Below are 24,790 nucleotides of genomic sequence, written 5' to 3'. Positions count from 1 at the left end.
CAGAGATAAAATAATCCTTCACTATCAGGTGACACTCTTTAGAATGACCAGATTTGAACTCTTTAACTGAAGGTCTGATGCCTGTGATAACAGCAGGAAGTCATCTTGCAATCCTTGAAATATGGGTTTGATTCCAGCTTCCTAATGTCACAATTCAATGAGCCTTTGGGCAAGGCACCACAACCCATATTTCTAACTAATCTGCATGTTGACATATGGATGTGTGCATGCTCTTCACATGGCTCTGGTGTAAAGCTATTTGAATGTCAAGTATGACCAAATAATTGCATATAATAAATTCCAATTACCATTTATAAGACATTGGGTCCTGATATTGGGAAAGAGATGAAACCCAAATCTAATTACCTTGTTTTAACATTTGTTTCTGTTCTGTTTGTTTACTTCCAGCAGTCTTTAGCCCAGACTAAAGAAATGTTCAGAGTCCCAGACTGCTGAGCCAAGAAATTAGGCATTCAGAACCGCTAGACAAAGGAACTGATCTGCTTCTATGACATGAAAACTACTTCCATGGATAAGAGTAAAGTATAAGTATGATCCATTTAAAGCTGTTTTTATGCAGCAGGGCTTGGTGGATCTAAAATAATTCCTCTGTTAAATTCCTGCTTTATTAAATTAAATATTCTCCTGCAAATTCATACCTAGTCAAAGCAAAAGGCCGTCCACCGAAAAATTGTGTGTGTTCATTTTTTTTGTGGTGGTGACTTTTTTTGGCCAGTTAGTGTACCACAGTCTGTATGATATACTTCTAGCTTCCATCTGTTTGCTGTCATTTCTTTTCATCTGACCTTACTTATCTAAATCTTTAATGTTAAAGAAAATGGTTTAGATCTTACTGATTAGTGATTTGCAGCAAACTTTTTTTTTTCCATCTCAACTACTGAAAGTATCAGAACCATCAATGGGTCTTGGTTCTGTGTTTGTTCCTCTGTGACATTTAATCCAAACATAAGAAGTGGATAAATAATGGACACATTACCTTTTATTGACATTTTGATTTTATAAATGATCTGAATGTTAAATTTCACCCTCCTGGTGTCAAAGTTTTACCTGTTTTGATCTTTCCCAGCCTACCCTGAATGCACCATTTACTTTCTGCCTGATTATTTCCATGTCTTCCACCTGTTCAGCTGTCTGTTAAGTTCTCAGATTCCCTCCAGCCTCCTGTTAGATCATCTAAAGGTCTGACTCACCTTTAATGCCACCGTGATTCTTTTTCCTTTCTTAAACCTGCACTGTTTCTGACCCTGCCAAAGCCGTAGCCCTCTTGGAGTTTTTCAGTTGTGTGCTTATTTGGATCACCTGTATGACCCCTGTTCTCTCTCTGCATAGACTTTAGATTCTGGATTTTGGACTTGGATTCTAGAGTTTGTGCCTGGATTGCATTCTGAGTTTTTTATGGACCAAGTGACCTTTGAGTTTGCACCCTGTTCTGTTTCCTCCCCTTCACTCGGGATTCATCTTGGTTATTTTAAGAAAATCAACTTGTTTGAATCTTCTTTGTGTCCATTTGGTCATGGTAACAGACGCCACACCTGGTCCTGGTATTCAGGATGTCGTAATGAACTGGCATCACATCAAGCTCAGTTTGAGTGATTATTGACATTCTCAGTGATCGCCTCACATCCTGTGCCATCAGAGTGACACAGAGACTCTCTGTCCTCTCCTAACCAGAGAAGTCTGGGACCACGACCAAAAGCCGTTTTATGACCAGGAGCTGCTGACACTCACTCCCTGCAAAGAATGAGAAAGACCAAGAACAAAGTCATCAGAAGCACATATGAACAGACCAGCCTTAAAGAAGACTTCTATGTTTTAAAGGGGGTGAACTTTTATTCTGCTGGACTTAAATTTTGGGATTATTCTCTTAACATCATAATATCCAATCCTGGAGTATTAAAGATTTTAATTTGAAGATAAATTAGAAACACTACTAATAAGGTAAAACATTAGAGAAATAATTGTTTTACTTTGTCTTTAAATGTTTTTTTTTTTTGTTAAACATTGGAAAGATTAGAGGAAGCTCAGAGTATGATAGACAACATATCCCCAAATGTTTTCAGATTTATTATGTAAATGTGGAGTAAAACTGCTTTAGGTAAAAGATAACGTTCCCAGAAGACAAATGTTGATGTTTGCCTCAAGTCCAAGAGGTTGTTTATTTCGCTTTTATGTAGGCTACAGGTCTTCATTTTAAACATTCTTCCTAGTTAGGTTTATAATTGTTCAAATATGCCCTCAAAGCTTTGTAAATGAGTCCTTATTTGAGACAAATGTGGAAAAACTGTGAGGACTGTGCATTATAGAAAAGGGAATTTTAATCCTAAAATCAATCAGTGATTGTTTTTGGGAGACTGATGCTTAAACAGCTAGAAGGAACAGATCTGAGAGGGAAAAACATGGACTTTGCCTCACAGATGAAGGTGAAAAAGGTGAATCATGGAGGAGGATCTGTGTGGGCCTCTTATGGGACATGGTGGGATGTCAAGGCAGGTTTGGCTATAGAGGTTCAAGCAGAAAGGCTTGAGGCTCTGATAATTTCACCTGGAGGTTGGTTCCAAGATAAGTTTATAATTAACATGAGACAACTAAGAGTAAAATACTTTGAGAGATTTATCGCTTCTGTTCTGGGTCAAATTAGCTGCTCAGAATTCGTTACCCCATTATGTCTAAATTTGTCCCTTCCTTACCCATGTAAATAAACAGGTAAGAGTTTATTTCTCTTTGTAGTTAAATATGATGATTTATGGACACAATTGTTTTAACAAATACTTTACAAAAAAATCAAATACAACTGAATATGTAAGAACTTGTTTTAAGTTTTAAAATCTCGCAGAAACACTGGTTGAAAACTAACCAGACATGTGTTTGCAGGTGAATTTATCAGTTTCCTTGGGTCTGTTAACCTAATTTCATTATGACTTCATGTTATTTCCATCTTATCTGTTTGTGTCTGCTCTGTTCTCTTCGTAGTGTCTTGTTTAATGTTCATTGTTTTTACCTGCCTTGGGACAGTAGATGCAAATTAGCTGTTGTTCTAAATCTGGCATATTTACATTGATGTTTTAAGCTGACATGTGCATTGTCTTAATTCAAATAAATAAATAAATAAATGAAATGGAAAAAAAAACTTAGATTTTACTCTTAAACAACTATTAATAGGAGCCCTGATGAAAATGTTATTAGTGTCCACTGTCATTTGAAGCTTAATGGGTGGGGTTATGTAGCCATTTATCCTGATGATATTTTATTTGTAGAATACCAATAAAAATTCGACAAAATTCTGGAAAGTAGCTCATGTTCTCCTAAATTCCCATCTTTTTTTTTTTTTTTTTTTTTAGCTTTGAATGAAACTACATTTATCTAATCTGGTGCTGTCTATTTTCAGGAATGTTCCTTCAAGTTTCTGATTGTCTTATAACAGATTGAGCTCATTCTATCATTCTGCTCCCATTTCCACTTCCAACTGGAGATGTTCTATCCAAAGCTCCAACACATCTGAGAAGGAAGTGTTCCACACCCCATTATATTCATCACTATCACTTTATCACTTTATCTGGATTTATAGTTATACATATATATGCATATATACACACATACGGTATGTATATATATATATAGAAGAGTTATATGTGTATATATTTATATTGATATTATCTTGTGTGGTTTGTTGTGTGTATATATACATATAAAAATGTTTATATCTGGGGCATGTAACAAAAGTAATTTTCCTCTGGGATTATTAAAGTATTTTCTGATTCTGATTAGACAATAAGATGGCTTGTGGAACACTTTGCCAGGTAACTAAAATCATCATGCCTTCCAGAAGAACTAAAATAAAGTTTATCTGTAATAGTGTGAAAGAGAAAAATACAGCCACAAAATGGTTGCTTTTAGGATTGTTTAAAGCAGAGATGGGAAATTGTTGCAGACAAACTGCCTCTGACACCTTAACATGACACAGTTAATGACTCAGTGGAGGAGCTTCACTGCCTGAAATATGTAGCATTTATAATTAGTGTGTAAAACATCTTTATAAAGGACGTCAGAGTGCTTAAATAAATAAAACATGAGAATAGTATGTTCTGTTTCTCAGCTCACCTGACCAAGACTCCGGTCGTTTGCCCTGCTGGAAGTAAACGTATGAATAACAAGGTTCAGGTGACTCACAGATTAGTAGTACTTGTATTGTGGGCCTTCAAGTGCAAGGACCCAAAGCTCTTTGACTATATGCAGTCATTCATTCACACACTGATGGTGGTGAGCTGTATAGTAGCCACACTGACAGATGCGAGGCTACTATACACAGGCGCCATCAGGCCCTCTGAACACCATCAGTAGGCGATGAGGGTGGAGATCCTCAGCGGAGGATACAACGACTGACACGGTTGAGGCTGGAACGCGGCCCTGCGGTTGCAAGACGAACTCGAGGATCCTACACCAATATCACCCCAACATAAATGATTACATCATATTACAACAACCTGAATAAACACTAACAATGTTTAACGTATTGATATAACTGCTATCTGTCTGTCTGTCCTTTTTCTCAGAATAAGTAATCAAAGCTGACTTGTGCTGTTTTGCTCTCCATGGTCTTCCTCAGAGGAGCTCAGCTTCATGTTCATAATTCAGCTTTGCAGCCAGACTGTTGATGACTTAAACTGATTTACTGTTTGGATCTCTGTTTGTTTAAGATACTATTGTTACTTGAGAAAAATAATGAAAAATAAACATTTGTCAAATTGATACACAGCTGTTTAGCCTGATGCAGACAGAAACTCTAATCTGATCTGAAGTTTTGGCTACCTATAAATAGGGACTGAATATTACAATAAATACAACAGCTCAGACACATCTATTGCAATATTTGAATCCATCCATCCATTTTCCGTCAAGCTTATCCCAAGCAGGGATAAGGGACTGCTGGTGCTGTTTTCCAGCTGTCTACAGGTGAGAGACAGGGTACACCCTGGACAGGTCATCAGTCCATCGCAGGGCAACACAGAGACAAACAACCATTCACACACACACTCACACCTCAGGGGAATTTAGAGAAGCCAGTTAACCTAACATTCATGTATTTGGAGTTTGGAAGGAAGCTGGAGTACCCGGAGAGAACCCACGCATGCTCAGGGAGAACATGCAAACTCCATGCAAAAAGAAGTCAGACCAGGATTCAAACCCAGAACCTCCTTGTTGCAAGGCAGCTGTGCTACCCACTGCACCACTGAGCACTGAGAAAGTCAGCTGCAAAATATCTAAATCCATGGTTCATTCTGTAGATGGAAAAAGGAGGACTGCTGCATCCATTTCAGAAATCAGCCTTTGGTTTAACAAAGAGAATAAATAAAATATATTATTTTCTAATAAATGCTAAAAGGTTGGGTGTATGGGACTGTTCTGTTGAACAGAAAGCAAAGCTAAAGGACAACATTCTCAATTTGTGTAGTCCCGTTTCTCTGACTGTGAATGGCTGGATGTGCTCTCTTCATCCTCTGACATGGGAGCTGGATTGGAGCTTGTCTACCTGGCTGTGTGTTTCCTGGACCGGGCCTCAGCAGATGGCCGCTCACACTGAGCCTTGTTCTGTTGGAGGTTTCTTCCTGTTGAAAGGGAGTTTTTCCTCTCCACTGTCGCTACAAGCATGCTAAGTGTGAGGGATTGCCTTCGAGTCAATGAGTCGATGCAATCAACTGGTTTTCCTTAGATAGAAAACTTTGAATCAACTTGACTGTATGATCTGGTGAACTGTAGAGTGCCTTGAGATGACGTGTTGTGAATTGGCGCTATCAAAATAAACTGAATTGAATTTACAAATCCATCTAAATTACAACTTCCACCTATGAGATCTGGATAAATAAAATCTGATACTGATAGAATCTTCCTCCATAGGATTCTAATAATCCCAATCTATAACGGGCGATTGATGGATGCACAGATAAACTTATAAAGCAAATAAGATGTGAGCAGATCAGTTTGTTCTTATTCACCCTGTTAGCCATTCTAATGTTTTCTGTCATGGCTAAAGAAGACAACATGGTAACTACAAATATGTTGCTGAACTTTTTTCCATCATTTAATGTTGATAATTGTATTTATTTCCCACCAGATGTGGAAACAGGTAGTTTTTGTTACTGCTGCTCAAAAACTGATAGGGAAATAAATCGAAACCAAGATGCTTATAAAACACATGAGCCACATCAAGGGTTATTTTACAAGATAAAAAAGGGCCCATTAGCTTTAGTGCATCACTTCTGCCTCCATGTCGGTCGCTGATATTTGAACCAATGAGGACATTATCTTTCTAACTAGCTCAGACTGATTTGGTTGCTGGGAGATCCCTGAAGCACCTGCAAAACTTCGACCAGCTCAGGTAGCTTATAGGAGAGGAACCACTGGCAGCATTATTTTCCTATGTCTGTTCTCACATAGAGCTGAATGCTTGGCTTTTGTGGCAACATTGTCCCTCAATCTACCTTAAAAACTCACAGAATTATATGATGATTCATCTATGATTTAAACAATTAGAAAGTAACAGAACCAGAACTTTAATCCATATTTGGGCTGTATAAAGAAACTTCACTTTAGTTTACTGTTGGATGTTATTTGGTTTAATGATGCCTGATTCCGGTTGTATCTGGTGTTGCTAAAGATATTTTAAACTTCTTGACTTGCTGTCATGTTTTCCAATTGCTGAAAGCAAACCAGATGAATCAATAAAAGGGATGAAAAACGGAGGGAAATAGTCTGAGTGGCTGAGATTTCTGAATAGGGGCTGCTTACAATGGAACCCAAAAAAGGAAAACCTTCATTTTGAAGGCAGGTCATTAGGATGAGTCTTTTTTAAAGAAGTTGCTTGAAAAAACAACAAAAAAAACATTTTGAGCATCTGTCTGTTTGGGTGGAAAAGAGCGGTGCATGTGATTACCGGACAGGGGCCGATCAGTGCCCCGCAGACGGCTGCAGAGAGAGGGACATTTACCTTGAACTCCACTCGTCTCGTCTCTGGGGCGGGGTCAGGTATTGTAGCCGGGCCTGACAGGGTCAGGAGGGGATGAGAGGGAGAGAGGGAGGGTGATGGGTTTGGAACAGGGACAGGGGGCTGCCCTCGGGGTCACGGGGTGCTTACCCCACTGGGGCCCAGCGGGGGGATGGAGAGGCTGATATTGGCAGATTTTTGTTGTGTGCAGATGCTCAATATGCAGATGTCTAATCGAATTGTGCAACGATGAATTGGTTCCCCCTCCTTATTAGCATGAGGACAATCCCAGGCTGTGGCTCAGGGGTCAGCACAGTTCCCCTGGACAAAATGAGCAGCCGGCTGCAGACGCCCCGGAGAACGTGTGAACTTGAAGGAGACTTTACTTAATGACAAGGATATTGATTGATTCAAATGTCTGTCTGTCTGGGAGTGCGTCTGACATCTGTCTTTCCTATCGGACTTTTGTTTTTGGGTCTATAGAAAAAAAGGAACATTTATTGCTTTTCAGGTTTTGGACTAAAGTTAAACTGAAGTTCTATAGATTTTAATTAAACAGAAGGATTACATAATAAAGCACCGATCGGTGATAAAATAATTTGAATTTCTGTTTTTTTTAAACTGCAGCCTTAATAAAAACAATGTTTTTTCTCAATAAGCCAGGAAGCCAAATATGCTTCCATACTAATGGGGCAGAGATTTGAAATATAAAAGACAAGGGATTGTTTTTAACACACTATATTCTTAAAGTGTGAAGTCATCTAGTCCCCTTCTTTTTAAAAGAACATTGGTGATCTATAAAGAGCGAGGAACTCAACAGACTGGTCACAAAAAATAGAAAGGATGGCAAAACTGCAAACCTGCCAAGACATGGCTGTCCAGAGACACAGAACCAGGCAAAAGATTCCTGTTAAATTAAAGGAGATTCAGAAATCTACAGCTCAGTTTAAAGACACTGAGGAAAGAACCATTAATAGTGAGCTGTGAGCTACCTCTGCAGCAGATTTTCAGCAGATTCAGGTTTGTAGATTCTGACATTTTTCATGCAATTAGACTATGGCCTAGTGGTTAGATCATTGCGCTTGGGTCTTGGAAGTTCTGAGATCAAGTCCCACACACTCCTACGAACTGTCTGTGTCCCTGAGCCAGACCCTTAACCCCAGACTGCTCCCCAAGGGGGTGGGCTAATTGTAGAGAGTGAATTTCCCCATTGTTGGACAATAAACAAGGCACTTTTTTTTTTTATATATATTCATGAGTGTTAAAATGAACATTAAATATGTTCTTAGTAACAACAAAGTTGTTTTTAGTCTCCGAAGGGACAATTAGACTATGCAATTATGATGTTTTGAATTGCACTATAACAGGCACTGTTAATAACTCAACCCTGCCACAGCTGGAGAGGGGTTAGAACTACCTGTGTAGATAAGCCAAGGTTATGCCACTGATTGTGGAACTCTACAGTAGCCCTTAAAGTATTGCCAAGTAAATGAAGATAAAAAAGATGTTCATCTGTGGAATACAGTATTCCTTTCTTTTCCATGATGCTGAAGAGGTTGCTGAAGTAATATGACTCATTGACTATGTGAGGCAATCCCTCACACTAAACATGCTTGTTACAACAGTGGAGAGGAAAAACTCCCTTTTAACAGGAAGAAACCTCCAACAGAACCAGGCTTAGCCGAGGCTGACTGGGGTTCAAGGAGACAGAAGCAGACATACAGAAAGAACCAGAGTTTCAAAAGGCTGTCAACCAGTCCACAGGCATCCCCGTCCAGGAAACACATAGCAAGGCAGAAAAGCTCCAAGCCGGCTCCCATGTCAGAGGATGAAGAGAGCACATCCAGTTAGTCACAGTCAGAGAAACAGGACTACACTGAAAAACAGGCCAAGCACGGACATCTATAAACGAAGGTGTTGATTCCAGCAGCACAGCTGTTACTTCTATCCAGCATGGAGTCACAGCCAAACAGGAACAGACCAGATGAAGCTACTATGAGAAAAAGAGAGCAGAACGTTAGAGATTGAACTAACAGATTCTGCAGAGTGGGAGAATAGAAGTAGAATGAAGCAGAATGATGGAAAAGGGGTCCTTATGTCCTCCAGCAGTCTAAGCCTATAGCAGCATAACTATAGAGATAGCTCAGGATAACCTGAGCCACTCTAACTATACTTTCCTTTTTGATATACTTTATCAAAAAGGAAAGTTTCAAGCCTACCCATAAAAGCAGATAGGGTGTCTCCATCGCAAACTGGTTAGTTGGTTCTGCAGGAGAGGAGTCTGGTAAGAAGTTCTGCCTCCCATTCTACTTTTGGAAATTCTAGAAACCACTAGTAAACCTGCAGATTGAGAGTGAAGTGCTCTTTGATCTGTACTCTTTCAAAGATAATTAAATATTTATAGGAGAGGATTCTACAACTGAGTTGACAGCGCTTGTTTTTGCTTTGTTTAATATGAGCAAGATTTCGATCATTTTTATTAATTTATTTTTACAGTACATGAAAAACTAATGAAATCATTTTCAGATTACAATTTTTTAAATGTATTTATTCAATGGGGGGTATTTAGATTGAATCAAAATAAGAGAGTATATAGTTAAAGGAAGAGACTTAGGTTTTGAGATTTGAATAGGAAATGGCAGAGAGTTTGAGAGGAAATGCAAGAGATTAATAGTGTATGTAGAGTCTGAGCATTTGCAAGTATGTGTAAGAGTTAAATAGTATGTAAGAAAGTCTGATAGTTAACAGAAGAGAGTTTGATAGTAAATGTTAAAGAGAGTTTAACAGTATATGTGCAGTTGGATGGTTAGAAAGAATGTATCAGAGAATTAAACACCATATGTAAGAGAGTGAAAGTGAAAGAGTGAGTCTCTGAAACTGATGAACCAGGGAAATGTTGGACAGATTCTGACCCGCCTAAAGCTCACATAAAAGGCATAGCCAGAAACACTGAGAGCAAACCCAGAACCTCCAAGGAAGCTCACTTAACTATAAACTCTCTTCCTTACATCTAAAATCTCTTCTATGTACTTCAAACTCTTCCTTTTATTCAATCTCTTCCTTTTCCCATCAACCATTATATATATATACCATCTAAATTTCTCGCATGTAGTATCAACACTCTTATATATACTATCAAACTCTCTTCCTTTTACTATAAAAACCATCTTCCATTTATTCACTCTCTCATATTTACTATCAAACTCTCTTATATGTACCATCTAAATCTCTCCCATTTAGTATAAACTCTCTTATATATACTATCAAACCCTCTAATATATAATTTACATATACTATCAAACTATCATATGTGCTATCAAAATCTCTTTCATTTACTATCATACTCTTTTATTTATACTATAAGTCTTCTGTTTGTGTCACAGCCTGTTCCATTTATTCTTGTGTATACTATAAAACTCTCCTCCATTCACTATCAAACTTTCTTCTGTTTACTATCAAATTCCTTTATATAAACTTTGAAACTGTTTTCCGTTTACCATCAAACTGTCATATATATAATTATCTGTAATACTAAACATTTCCCTTTCATTTAATATTAAACTCTTCTGTTTACTATCAAACTTTCTTTTGTATATGCAAGTATAGTATATACTATACTTGCATATACTATCAATCTCTACACATACCACTAATCTCTTATATATACTATTACAAACTTCTATTTACTACACAGTAGTACACAGATTCTAGCAGAAGATTTTTGGCCAAATTGTATGAGCCAATAAAAGCAAAGCCTGTCCAGATCATTTAACAGTATCTATGCAGCCTTTTTAAAAATCTAATTGTGGGATACTTACATGTGTCTGGATTGAATACATAACTGCTTTGTAATCGTTAGTGATTAGAAAAATATTTTCTAAATAAAAATATTTTTATCACTGCCAAATTTAATTTATTTTTAAATGGGGAATTTCGAAAAACGTTTTCAGGAGGTTTTGGTTAGGTGAGAAGTATTTTGAAATGAGCAGCAACGGACCCACCTAGCCATAAAAAAACATCTTATGTACTCCAGCTAATCTAAATCATTAGATTCTGATTAAATTTTTATACTTTGTAGAGAGTAAGGTGAACATTTATCAATTAATTAGTTTTATTTCTTTTTATCTGCCTTAAAGAGGAATTACTAATTGGTTTATGTGCTGTATTTCTTTCATATTAAGCAGAAGATGTGATCAACAGAAAAGATTAAACTCTTTCATATTTCCTAAATTTCCTCAAGTGTAATTGTCTGTTTGTGGATAATGTATATCGATTACTAAGATGCAAAAAAAAATCTGGGTTTCTCATCAAAGAGATGCCCTTATAGGCTATAAGTCCACCAATTAATTTGATATAATAAAATGACAAGATGCAGTAGTTTAAAAAAGACTGCCATCTAGTGGTTAAACATACAACACACCCTTTCAGGCCGTGTCTAAAATGAAATTGAAAAGCGGGAAAAATGCCTCTAGTAGGTGAAGGTTAACGTAGTATTTTAAATATTATTCTTGCAATATTACTGTCAAGTCCCTATAATGTAGCATATCTCTGGGGAATACTCCCCTCTTGGTTACAATTACAAGAAACATTCAAACACAAATTGATAGAATTAAAACATTCTGTCTAAAAGGAATTTCAAGCTAATAGAATTAAACCAGCAGGGGGCAGTAAATCCTCAAAAGTCAAATTTCAAGCAATTTAAATGCTCTATTTAACTATAAACTTTAATCCATGGGGTTACAAATATTTAGGTTAAGGTTTACTGATGTCTGTTTAATGGGAAATTCTCCTGGAATATTTTTCAAATTATTTTGCCAAATAAAATTTGAGAAGAAAGTTGAATTAACAATGTAGAACTGTTGAAGTTTGGTTAATATGTCTGTGGTGCACTTCAGATAACAGGAGTGCCTTTTGCAGTGTTTGTCAGTGTTTTTTATTTGGACCTCATTCAAAGATTTATAATTTGTATTGCTTTGAAAAAAACAAAACAAAACAACCAAAGCAAGCTTGCTTTTGAATTTTGTGAAAGCATTTTTTTTTTCTATTGTTTTGTTTTTGTAAAGAGAAAGACCATAGAGTGTTTCTATTTTGCTGACTATTCTATTCACAGTTAACAGGAATCTATTGCTAATTGGGCCATAAACCAAAAAGGGAACATTTGAGATGCCTGAGAGTTTAAGCTTCAGTTTTAATATAATATTATAGTTACAACAGAAAATAAAATCTTTGATAACAACTGGAGAATGTAAATAAACATTCAAGCACTTATGGAAAACATTGGATTCGGATCCAGTTTTTATTCTTTGTGGAGAGCAAGGTCAATATTTATCAATGGATTTGTTTTATTTCTCTTTAGCCTGAAAGAGGGATTATTCATTCGTACATGTGCTTTGTTTCTTTGGTGTTAAATTGAAGATGTGATGAATAAAAAAAATGAAATAATGTCATATAATCTGAACATAATTAATTAACTGTATGGTTTTCTATAGCTCAGTGACTGACAAAAATCTGTGTTAACAAAAGTGTTAAAGATAAGTAAAACAACAAAACGACCCCCCACCACCACCTTTAAAGGTGCAATAGGAGATCCTTTCTGATGCATTTTGTACCATTTGGCTTAAAGACCTCCCCGCAGCCGCTTAGCAAGCAGTGAAATAGAACATCTGGAAGTGAAACTAAAATCAATGGTCCCCACTATAGTGAGGAATCAGTTTTAACGCCAACCAGTCACAAAAGACTGTACGTTGCACACGATTGGTTCCTGACACATCAATCATGGTCATCTGCTTGTCCCTCCCCCCTGTGCGCGTACCCTGACACATGAGCGAATTGACCCCCCGATGCTTGTGCAGGACTCCATGGCTGGAAGCTAGCCACTGTTACTGTAGATTCATCATCCTCCATGCTCCAGTAGCTGGGCTGTCGACCACAGCTTGTTAGCCCGCCTAGCTCAGTCAGCTAACACCACCACCAGCTTGTGCATTGAACTTTGCTCTGCTTAACATCCGCTCACTGACAAGTAAGGGACATCTCATTCAGGACCTAATCACCGCCTGTAAGCTGGACATTCTCTGCCTAACCGAGACCTGGCAACAACCCCAAGGCTACTCTCAGCTCAACGAATCCACTCCTAGTGAAATAGGGCACCGATATCATTTTGAGAGCAAAAGTTTTATTCAACTATTGTCACCTATTCCAGGTAGGCAATGAAAAGTTCTACTGGATCCACTTTATTTTAGTCTTTTTCCTGCTTCACTAATGTAGGCAGCAGCTTGACAAAGCCATGATGGCAATATTTTACATTCAAGTAGTATGCAGTTCGTCATATATACACACACACACACATCAATTTCAAACGGATGGTATCGGTGTGGTATCGGTATCGACTGATACTGCAAAGCAAGGTATTGGGTAATGGTATCGGGGCCAAAAAATGGCATTGGAGCAACACTAATCAAAATCATTAATGACCCCCTCATGGCATCTGACTCTGGATAACTCACCATCCTCATCCTCCTCAACCTGAGTGCAGCTTTTGACACATTCTGTCACACCACCCTCCTCAGTTGGCTTTCTTCAATTGGCATCACTAACACTTTGTGGGACTGGTTCACTTCCTACTTCTCTTTCCGCACTCAGTTCATTCAACTGAAGACCCTCAAATCCACCCCTCCCCTGTCACCTCAGGTGTGCCCCAGGGCTCTGTCCTGAGGCCCCTCCTCTTCATTATCTACCTTTTTCCCCATGGCAGTATTAAATTTATATCCACTTCCACGGCTATGCCGAGGACACTCAGGCTTACCTCACCACAAAACCATCTTCTCTTCTGTCCACTTCCCTCACAGATTGCATCTCTGAAATAAAAGCCTGGTTCACCAACAACTTCCTTCAATTAAACAGTAGTAAAACCGAGGTTCTTCTTTTTCACACTAAATTCACTCTTTCCAAAACCAACAGATTCCCACTTATTATCAACTTCTTCATCTCATCCTCGATAGCACCCTATCCTTTCAATCCCATATCAATAACATTACCCGGTCTGCCTACTTCCACTTAAGAAGCATCAACCGCCTCTGTCCCTCCCTTACTCCGCACACTGCTGCCATCCTGGTTCACAGCCTCATGTCCCGACTGGACTATTGTAACTCTCTCTTCTTTGGCCTTCCTCAAAAATACCTCCATGAACTACAACTGATCCAGAATTCAGCTGCCCGCAATATAACAAGAACTTCCTCTATCCACCATACCACCCCAGTCCTCCGACAGCTTCACTGGCTCCCTGTACAGCTCCGCATTCAATATAAAATCCTAATGTTGACATTCAAGGCCCCTCACCACCCCCCACCATATCTATCAGACCTCCTGCATGTTCCCACCCCCTCCCTGCTTTCTGATCCTCATCTGCTTCATACCTGTCTGTCCCTTCTGCTCGCCCTAACCCCCATGTGGAGCAAAGCATTCATCCGCTGTGCCCCCCATCTCTAGAACTCTTTACCACCCATACTTAAAAATATGGACTCACTTCTCCATTTCAAATCACAACTCAAAACTCACCCGTTTAAAATGTCCTATTGTTTTTAATATCAATTTCCCTGTCCCAGCCTTCCTATTTTTTGAATGCTTTTTTATTCTGTTTTGACTTTCTTTCTGCCCGTTGTGTTTTTATCTTTTATACAGTGACCTTGAGTGTCCAGATTGGCACCTTTGAAATAAAATATATTAGTATTATTATTAGACACTGATATTACCTTAGCAATGGTCAAATGTATATGCTGACAGTTCTCTGGTACTTGTTGTGGACGGCTCTGGGAAGCCTGGTTGATCAGAAGCTGCTTATCCAGTCTGCCACACAGCTCCCTGTGCAACAGTTAGCTCTTTGTCACAGCAATGTTCACATAGTGATGGAGCACTGTCCCCCCAAAGCAGTCGTAATCCTTCAATTTTCATTGACTTACATTCATTTTATTCGACCTATTCTAGATTTCATTACCAACTGATACCTAACCCTAACCTGAATTCACAGCTTTGTCCTAAACTTAACCCCAACTCAAAGAAGGGATTTAACACATGGGGACCAGGTTTCTGGTCTCATCTGTGTAAACGGATTCAACTCCCCACACCATTATAAAAAACAAGGTATCACACACCCACACAGAATATCTAATAAATTAGATATTAGAGAACTTTGTGTTTCTCCAAATTTGAGTACTACCATTTATTGTTCCAAACATGACTTCTGCATTTGACAAATCAAGGCTATGTTTGCAATCCAAGACAATGCTTCAACATTGTTTCATCCATTATGCAGCTCAACTGACCAAGCTCTTACTGTCACTTTTCTGTCCTTTGTGGACTTCCTTTTTTTTTTGGGTGGTTTTCAGTTACACTGTGATTTTGTGTTTTTTTTTGGTCATTTGTTTCTTTCCCATTTTGTGTCATTATAGTTGTCTAGCCATGTTTTTTTTTTGCGTTGTTCTCGGTTGCACCCTGGTGCCAGTGTCCTTTCCCCTAGCTTCTAGTTCCTTCTATCCACACCTGCTCCCTGTCAGCTTTGTTCTTTGTCCCATATATACTCCTCCTGTGCAGTTCTTTAGTTCTGGTTTCTCTTCTTTACCTTACTTGTCATGTGTGTTTCTCCCTGGCATCTCCTAGCTTTTGATTCCTGTTTATTGTTTTTGGACTTATGCTTCTGTTACCATTAGTTTCTGAATAAAATCTCCAAAAACTAATCTCTGCCTCCTCATCTCTGCATTTGGGTCCTCAACCAACCTCCACCTAACCTTGAAATTTACACATTTCACAAAAAGAGTACCCTTCACAATATCTGTTGAGATCAAATATCCAACATGTATCTATCAGTCGAACCATGAGCGGTAATCATTCCAACTGTATAATTTGAGCTGCTGTAACATGTGGTTGGTTATTGAGATATGCATTGGCTTCAAAACCCATAGTCCACAGTAACACAAGAGGGCCAAAGGCCCTTATCAGCTGTAGATAGTGTTCCAGAAAATAATATTTTCTTCCTCTTTGAACAATAGTTTCTTCCTGTTTGAAAGCTTGGAGAAACCTGCGTGTGTGTTTATAGATCATAGTATCTAAATAACAAATAGTTTTGGTGTGAACATTACAACAAGCTCAACATTGTCTTTGAGCACAGACTCTACTCATTTCATCAAGTGAGAACAGTCTTAACATGATGGCCTGATGAGATGAAAGGACTTTTGTGTGCTACTGTTTGATTGGAAAGAAAACCTGCAGCCAAACAGCCCTTTGTAAAATCAGTCTGACAGTTGTGATTTACTAAGTGCACACTGCCTATTATCTACACAGAGGTCAGTCAAAGCAATATTTTTCTGCATGGCCTAGCCATACTGTACATTTCATGTTGTTCTTTAGTTCTAAGTTGACATCCCTCTCCTCTCTTTATCCTTCCAATACTCTGGTCACCCAGACATAATTAGCAAATTTGAGAACTAGGAAAGCTTTCAGAAAACTCTGCAATCGGATGGGCCCCAAGATCATCTGTCACAATGCAAAACAACTCCTTTTACCCCTTTGCCTTGCTGGAACATACAGGACCTCGACTTCCCAAGCACACAAAACCTTGGAGCAGTGGCTACAATACTGTAACCAAACCTTTACCTCCTCAGCCTTGCAGAGCTGTTAACAAGATAGAGGTCAGTGATCTGAGCATTACGGGAACATCAACTTCTTAGATGTGCCCAGGAAATTGCAAATCTGAAAGTCATCAACATAGAGAATGATACTGTAGGATGTTCCCCAGAAAGCAACATGTTTGTTTTATAATGGATGCCTACAGAAAAAACTCTGTACTGACTTTCTGTTAACTTGCGCCTCTCTGTCCTTCAAATTCATATCGTGGAACTCTTAGTGGTTCAGAACCTGAGGTAATGGCTTCAGAAGGGGGACATATCAAAGCTTCTACTGTCTACTAAACCAAGAACATATTTAACTGGTTCCACACACTTCTTAGATACATTAGAAGTGCTTTCCAGTTTTAGAAACAAAACCTTTTCAAATGAGGCTTGGTAGGTCTTTTACATAGTTAGCATCTGGACTATCATTAGCGATAGAAAATTCACCATCTTTAACATCCACAGCATTGTGTTAATCTGCTTTAAAAAAAATCCCTACTTTTCAGCGGCTCTTTGAAATTTTGGGAGTAGTGTAGACATAACACTCATGTTTTTACATATGTAATTTTTGTGTAGATTGTAGTGCCAATGCAATACAGGCATTAAAAGAGACTTTGGATCCTAATCCATATGTTCATTAGAAGTTACTCTAACTGATCAGGTAATTCCCACAGGGAAAGTGAAGCCAGGGCATGAAATCAACGGAGTGAACCCTTTTTTAAGCTTGTCTATCTTTTAGCTCTCTTTGTCTGTAATGTAATGCCAAGATAAGGCAAATTGGTAAAATGACAGACTGCCGGCCCAAAATTTAACCAGACACAAAAGAAGAATTTAAAAATGAATTCTACACGTGTGTATGTACACACATACACACATGTAGGCCCCTTCTCATTCTTCAATAACCTTTGACATTATCACTTTATATATATGTACTGTCCTACAGCAGACGATTATTTCTAACTTAAATCTCAGAAATGTCTGCATTAAACTACAACTCAAACACAACATTAGTGGTAGTGGTAGTCTGACTCTGGTTGCATAGTTTAAAAAACTTCAGACCAGATATTTATATACATCAGAGGTCACTTTATTAGATACACCAGTCCAACTCTTTGTTAATTGCAATATTTTATTCAGCAAATCACATGCAAGTAGGCATGTAGACATGGTCAAGATGTTTTGCTGCAGTTCAAACCGAGCATCAGGATTGGGGAAAGAGTGATTTAAGTGGCGCTGAGTGTGGCTTGGCTGTTGGTGCCAGATGGGCTGGTCAGAGTATTTTAGAAACTGCTGAGCTACTGGGATTTTCATGCACAAACATCTCCAGGGTTTACAGAGAGTGGTCTGAAAAAGACAGAATAAGGAATCAGGAGGGCTCAGAAAAATTAAACCGTAATCTGATATAATTAAAAAAAAAGTCTATGCATACCTCTTGATTTGAATTATGATCAACTATCCGAGAATTTCTCTATCTGATGCTGTCATGGGTTGAATAGGAGTGAGCCCTAATCTTCGTCAACTTAAAACAGGAAAACAGTTCTATTTAAAGCTAAACATAAAAAGTTTTTTTTTTTTTTTTTTTTGCAGAATGGTTACTTGATTTTAATTGGATTTGATTGCTAACTAGATGTATTATTGTCCTATTTTTTTTACCATCATATCTGTCCTTGTTCCCATTCATTAAATGAATCCTTATCTGACTGATCTGTGTTTTGTATGCCAACTTTTAATGATGTTTTCCTTTTATTTTATTTTTCGTCCTTTCCCAGAGCATCCGTCCTTGTCTCTGCTGCAGAAGACTCCTTCTAGTCCAGTCAGCTGCCACGCTACAGGTTTCTATCCTAAAAGCGCCCTGATGTTCTGGAAGAAAGATGGGGAGGAAATTCACGAGCATGTGGAACATGGAGAGATCCTTCCAAACAATGATGGGACCTTCCAGATGACGGTTTACCTGAACATCTCCTCAATCAGTCTTGATGACTGGAAGAGATATGTATGCGTATTTAAGTTCCTTGACAAAGAGGAAGAAAACATCCAACTGGATGAAGCAGAGATAAAAACCAATAGAGGTAAAAAAAAGCAAAATGTTTGCCTGTTGCTTTTTGTGTTGTTTGGTCTATCCAGTAGTTTAGGATAACAAGGATAACAAAACTTTTTATTTATTATACACTTTCTATTTGGTATCAAACCTCAGAGTGCTACAGTAGGAATATATAAAAGGAACAACATAAAGAGATATGTAAAAACAACAACTAGGACGAGTACAGCTTTCTAAAAAGGTTACTTTCAAGTTCCATTTAAAAAAAAATCCACTATCTTCAGGGCTCTGAGATGGTCCAGAAGGGTGATGGAGGTGGTAAGCTCATGTTTTTATTTTTTGTACCCTTATCAGGATCCTGCCAGGGCTATGCACAATATATTTAGCTTTTGGAAGCTCGTGGCAGGGAACCCAATGAGGAGTGCATTACAGTAGTGCAACCTGATGGAGAAAAAGGCATGGGCAACTTCTCTACAGCAGGGAGGGAGGGAAATAGTTAGGAAATATTGCAGAAGCAAAAGATGTATGTCTTGCAAATGGAGGTGGCATGGATATCAAAAGAGCTGAGGGGTCAAACCCCCAGGTTAGTTACAGAAGTAAAGAAAGAAAGAATGTGGCTGGAAATGGAACAGAGGCTTTAGGGGAAGTGTAGCTTGTTAGTTGTTCTGGTTTGAATGGCCGCTGTATTTTAGTCATAATGCTGTAGGAAGTTTTTTCATACATGATTTAAACTTCTCTAGGCAGGAGCTGAGACGGTTCAGGTGCGCAGAGTGGGAACTGCGGGGAGTGATCTGGGGGTATAGTTAAGTGTCATCATGAGAAGGGTTATGCCCTGGTCCAAAGTTCGCCCCTTATTATGTGTGAGGCCATTTATGATCTGTTGAAGAATTAGACAGCCCTATCCATGTTTAAAATCAGCAGCAAATTGGCAGGTATGATAGTCCATATGTTTTTTGAAGTTGCTGATAACCAGATACCAGATAAAACATGTTGTTCAAGGAGATGAGAAAGCTATTAATGTTGGAAGTACAAATTCAATTAAATTCGGTTTATTTATATAGCGCCAATTCACAACACATGTCATCTCAAAGCACTTTACAGTTCACCAGATCATACAGTCAAATTGATTCAAAGTTTTGTATCTAAGGAAAACCAGTTGATTGCATCGACTCATTGACTCAAAGTCAATTCCTCACACTAAGCATGCTTGTAGTGACAGTGGAGAGGAAAAACTTCCTTATAACAGGAAGAAACCTCCAGCAGAACCAGGCTTAGTGTGAGCGGCCATCTGCTGAGGGCGACTGTAGTTCAAGGAGACAGAAGCAGAGATATCAAACCTGTTGTTTGTCGTAGGTGAGTGATAGATGAGGGCAACTGGGGATGAAGAAGGTTGTTTGCAGTTAAAAACCAGGCTTTAGAAGGACCTGGTAAGGAGAACAGAAATGACTGAAAGCTCAATGTTGCTGAGGTGAAGAGCAGCAATCCCACTACCAGTAGTACGGGCATTGTGCAGGTGGCATTATCAAGAAGGGCAAGCCTTATTTATATATCGGTAGACCCCATGTTGCTCTCATGTTTCTATAAAATAGAAGGCATCAATCCCCTTGTCTAGAATGTGGTCATATATGGGATCGGAATGTTTAAACAGTGACTGCCTATTGAACAGCACCTGAGTGGTGTGAGTCTTAAGATACATTCTCACCAAACAAGAATTTCCCGGCTGAAGTAAAGGATTGCCATTTTTTTTCCCTAAGTAGGGGACATATCTGGAGCGAAACAAAGCAGAGCAAGGCGATGATGGCGAATTTAGGATGGCAATTGGCAAGATTTTAGCGAAGTTTGCGACATTTGATCCCTGTGTCTACAAATTTCCTTCAGATTTTTACAGATTTTCACCACTAAATGTGGCTGATAACTACAGTGAAGGAGCGCAGCAGAGACAAACTTGTTTTATTGAAAATCAAAAATACAGTGGGAATGCTCTTAAGAGCATTTAAAGTGGCATTTAGCCTCAGAAGCACTTAAGCCTTAGAAAGTTTCATCGTATTTGTCAGGACTCAGAGCAGAGGACCCAGAATTCAAGGCAAACAAACCAGGGGATTTGTCAGAAGCATTTATTAAAAAACGTCTAATCTGCAGTTCAGCCGCTAGGGCGTCTAAGGCATAAACGTCTGCAAACAGAAAACTCAGGTTAGCAACCCTGGGGAAGCAGACTTTTGGAGAAGCAGATTTTTTTTTTTTTTTTAGGAAGTTTCTGGAAAAGAGGATTAAGTATCTGATACAGACTACCTTCTGCAACACAAAACACCTTCCTAATCAGAATTTGGCAGCTCAAGAAAAAAGGTCCCAGCAAAAAACTCACCTATAAGATTTGTAAAACTTTTGGAGCTGGAGATTGGACTTCATGGTGGGTTCAGTGAAAATAAATCTGATGTGGATTTCAGAAAGTCCTATAATAATTTACAACTAATACATAACTTTAGTTGTAGCACACACGGTACGATGTGGAATATAAGTCATAGTTTATACCAACATTATTAATTCTGACATTATGTGGAGACAGTGGGGCAGATTTGAGTCATATATGCTTTTTCATCCCTCCATTTTCTCCCTCTTAGTCCTTTGCCAGGGTCGCGTTGGTTACACCCTGAGGGTTACACCCTGGACAGGGTGTCAGTCTGTCGCAGGGCAGTGCAGAGACACACAACCATGCACAGACTCACACCTAAGGAGAATTTAGAGCAGCCAATTAACCTAACAGTCATGTTTTTGGACTGTGGGAGGAAGCCGGAGTACCCGGAAAGAACCCACGCTGCACAGGGAAAACATGCAAACTCCATGCAGAAATACCCCAGGCCAGGAACTGAACCCTGAACCTTCCTGCAAGGCAACAGAGCTACCTAATGATCAGTGTGCTGCCAACATTTTCATAAACAGAAAATTACATATTACAGCTTACCTAAAAACTGTAAAAAATAATATAGGCCGGTATATGGTTAAAGGAGAAGTTCGGTTTTTTACACTTTAAGCCCATTTTCTGTAGTGTCCAGGATGAAATCGAATGATCGACACCAAAAGTTTGACAATTGGTCCTGTCTCTGCTTTTTGTCTCATTTAGAATCACCCCCTGGCTGCTTTAGAATGGCTAGCATAGAGCATGTCCGATAACACAGAGTGAAGCGAAAAGACTACAACTGTGTAAACCGGCCCCATTTCCGTTTCCGGTGGCAGCGGAATAATTGACTATTCCTACAGAACTCAATGGGATTTACAAAATGCTAAATAAAACACTACAGGAACGTTTTTTCTTCACGAAACTTTTTTTGGAACGTCATTGAACAGCGCTGACGACACGGTGAGTAGCATATTTTAAAAAAAAGAACGTTTAAGGTTGTTTTAAGGACATTATCGGACATGCTCTATGCTAGCCATTCTAAAGCAGCCAGGGGTTGATTCTAAATGAGCCAAAAAGCAGAGACAGGAGCAATTGTCAAACTTTTGGTTTCGATCATTCGATTTCATCCTGGACACTACAGAAAATGGGCTTAAAGTGTAAAAAACCGAACTTCTCCTTTAATGGTATCAGGATTGGTTTAACAAATCTGACCCACATGCAGAGAAACCACTCAGAGAACACGGAGAAAAGTTCAACAGTTTTATTTGTTGTAATGAAAACGGGTTGGATCTGGAACTCAGTGAACTGGTGAACGGGAACTGGAAAGTCAGAAGGGAAGATCACAGAGATCAGTTCAAGGACCGTGGGAATTGAGACTGCGGCTTGAATTTCGCAAGAGAGGGACTCACGTTTGAGGGGGCTCTTGTCAATCCTTGAATCCAGTCTGTGTGGGGTTATCCAGACAGATGGGAACTCGTTGGAGAGCGGACATTTAGACATACGTTGGACCCGGAGGAGTAATGGAGCGCACTGTCACTTGGATTTCCAAGGGAATTTGAACGGACCATGTGGAGGTTTTCCCCTGCTCAGTGTAAACTTAGTTATGCCTTCCAGGAGGAGAAGGACCAGGTGTCCAGTTACTTCCTGCTTCCTGCCGAAGAGCAAAGATAAAAAAACTCATTAGACTCAGAGAAACAATGGAAGGGTAGACTCAGCTAACCTCAGCTTGGCTAGAGTTCCCAAAACTGGCAAACATTCTGGCGTTGAGGTAGTGACAGCCCACTGCACAAGTACTCCTCCAGTAATGGTCCAACGAGCTGCAGGTGTGCAGGGAGCCCCAATGAGGACAGGGCACCACCTGGTGGTGGAGAGAAGGAAACGACACAAACAGACCACACAAACTGGATTCCTAACAAATGGCTTGTATTTCTCTAGGGTCTTTGTTAAGTAAGGGGACTTCATAGAGCTACTAAACTACAATCTTTCATTCCTACATATGCAACACGGGGAAGTGTTTTTCCCAAGGGCACAGTGACTGAGACATGCAGAGCTAGGCCTCAAATCTGCAACACTCGGTCGCAGGAAAAACTCCTACTGTACATCCTGCTCCTAATATTTAATATCTAACATTTGTTTTTAAAGAATTTTTATATAAGATCCATGATTCATATCTGATGCTGTCTACAATTTTATTACAGGTAGAAATAAAAAGAACTACAGCAGAGAGATGTAACTGCACCATTGTGACTTTTTGTGTTTCTATTTGTTCTTTAAGCTTTGTTCACAGAGAGGCAGAGTAACACAACTGCTCCCATCATAGCTGTAGCAATTTCTTTTGTTCTTGTTTCCATTGGTGCTGCTGGATATGTGGTCTATAAAAAGAAAATAGGTAAGCGACCATGATTTTTTATGTGAGACAATATATTTTGCTGAAATGTATCTACTGTAGATAGAACTATATTACAAACAGCATCTTTATAGGTTTACCTCCATTTACATTTCTGATATGTTTCAGAGGTGTTATAAATTTTATTGATTGTACTCTTTGTGACTTTTCAGTTCCAGAGGGGAGATTGGAGCTTCTTGAGCCACTGAACTCAGAGGCCTGATCAACAAACTGTTGCCCGATGTGGGGATTTTTTATGACTTCTGTCTGAAATAAAATAAACACTTATACTTTCTTTCTGTACAAGTGCTTCAGAGATTAGGCTCTTTTACAGACCTAAGTTAAACAAAGTTTTATCTTTGTTAAAACCTGTTTTGTTTTTTTAACCACATATCAGATTAAAGCTAAAACTTGTTAAACCTGGTTTGATCTAATCCCAGTTTCAGTTCAGAGCAGGTCAAATTAGTCACATGGTGAAACTTCATGAAGGAAAAAAATGACTTTCTAAAAACAAACAGACCATAGATTTGAGGCTGAAGAAGGAAACAAAGAAAACATGCTTTGTCTTTAAGAAATTCCTACATTCATAATGAAGCAGAATCTGTGGTCAGATGCTGGCAGCCTCCCAGAAGCAGTTTTAGTTACTTTTTTCAGTCACTTCCTGGCAAACAAGTCTTTTTTTGGCTGCAGGCATTTCGGCCAGTTAGGTTGTACTGGAGATATTTTTGGTAATGAAAACATGTAAATAAAAAAAAATAAAACTTTTGGTGTACGTTTTTGTTCTTGTTTTTAAAAATGCCTAAAATAGGCAAGATAAACTTATTGACCTTTTATCTGTTATAATGCTATTTCATCATCACAATCCTGCAAAAACTGGTATTTCACCTGTTTCATGCTTGTCACAATAAACCTCAAAAACTCTGCCCCTCGCTGTCAAGGAAAAGGAGTAAAACCAGGTCAAACTAAAACTTTCCCACTTGAGTTCTGGACAGAGAATATAATATTTTTTATCTTAAATGCAAAATGTTTATATATATATATATATATATATATATATATATATATATATATATATATATATATATATATATATATATATATATATATATATACATACAGCCCACTGTTCCCCAAGGGGATGGGTCAAATGCAGAGAGTAAATTTCCCCATTGTGGGACAATAAAGGGATTTACATTTTACATTTTGTTTATATTTTTGATCAGATGTAGAAACTGGTAGATCTCAGTACTGTCTCCTAAATACAGATAGTAGAAAAATGTAACCATAATGATTATGAATCACATGGGCCACA

At 38.6% G+C, this 24,790-nt stretch overlaps 1 protein-coding gene across 1 annotated transcript; it reads left to right on the top strand.

Annotated features, from left to right (window-relative positions):
• Positions 1-2,417: 2,417 nt before the first annotated feature.
• LOC119795104 (major histocompatibility complex class I-related gene protein-like) lies at positions 2,418-23,961 on the top strand. Its single transcript, XM_038302928.1, has 4 exons — positions 2,418-2,568; positions 18,429-18,728; positions 23,368-23,481; positions 23,652-23,961. Exons 1-4 carry the CDS (start codon positions 2,418-2,420, stop codon positions 23,699-23,701), a joined length of 615 nt encoding a protein of 204 aa, XP_038158856.1. The 3' UTR covers positions 23,702-23,961.
• Positions 23,962-24,790: the final 829 nt, after the last annotated feature.

Source organism: Cyprinodon tularosa, unplaced genomic scaffold (assembly GCF_016077235.1).
Source record: "Cyprinodon tularosa strain WSP-4 unplaced genomic scaffold, ASM1607723v1 ctg5, whole genome shotgun sequence".
In the NCBI taxonomy this organism is placed as follows: domain Eukaryota; kingdom Metazoa; phylum Chordata; class Actinopteri; order Cyprinodontiformes; family Cyprinodontidae; genus Cyprinodon; species Cyprinodon tularosa.
The sequence above is the reverse complement of the archived record's forward strand: the minus strand, read 5'-3'. Positions and strand labels throughout refer to the sequence as shown.

Bases quoted from the DNA above. Each gene is read 5' to 3' on its own strand.
- LOC119795104 (XM_038302928.1), top strand. From the start codon at position 2,418: ATGGACTTTGCCTCACAGATGAAGGTGAAAAAGGTGAATCATGGAGGA. The intron at 2,569-18,428 runs GTTGGTTCCAAG...GTCCTTTCCCAG, and splicing joins TCTGATAATTTCACCTGGAG to AGCATCCGTCCTTGTCTCTG. The intron at 18,729-23,367 runs GTAAAAAAAAGC...TTGTTCTTTAAG, and splicing joins AGAGATAAAAACCAATAGAG to CTTTGTTCACAGAGAGGCAG.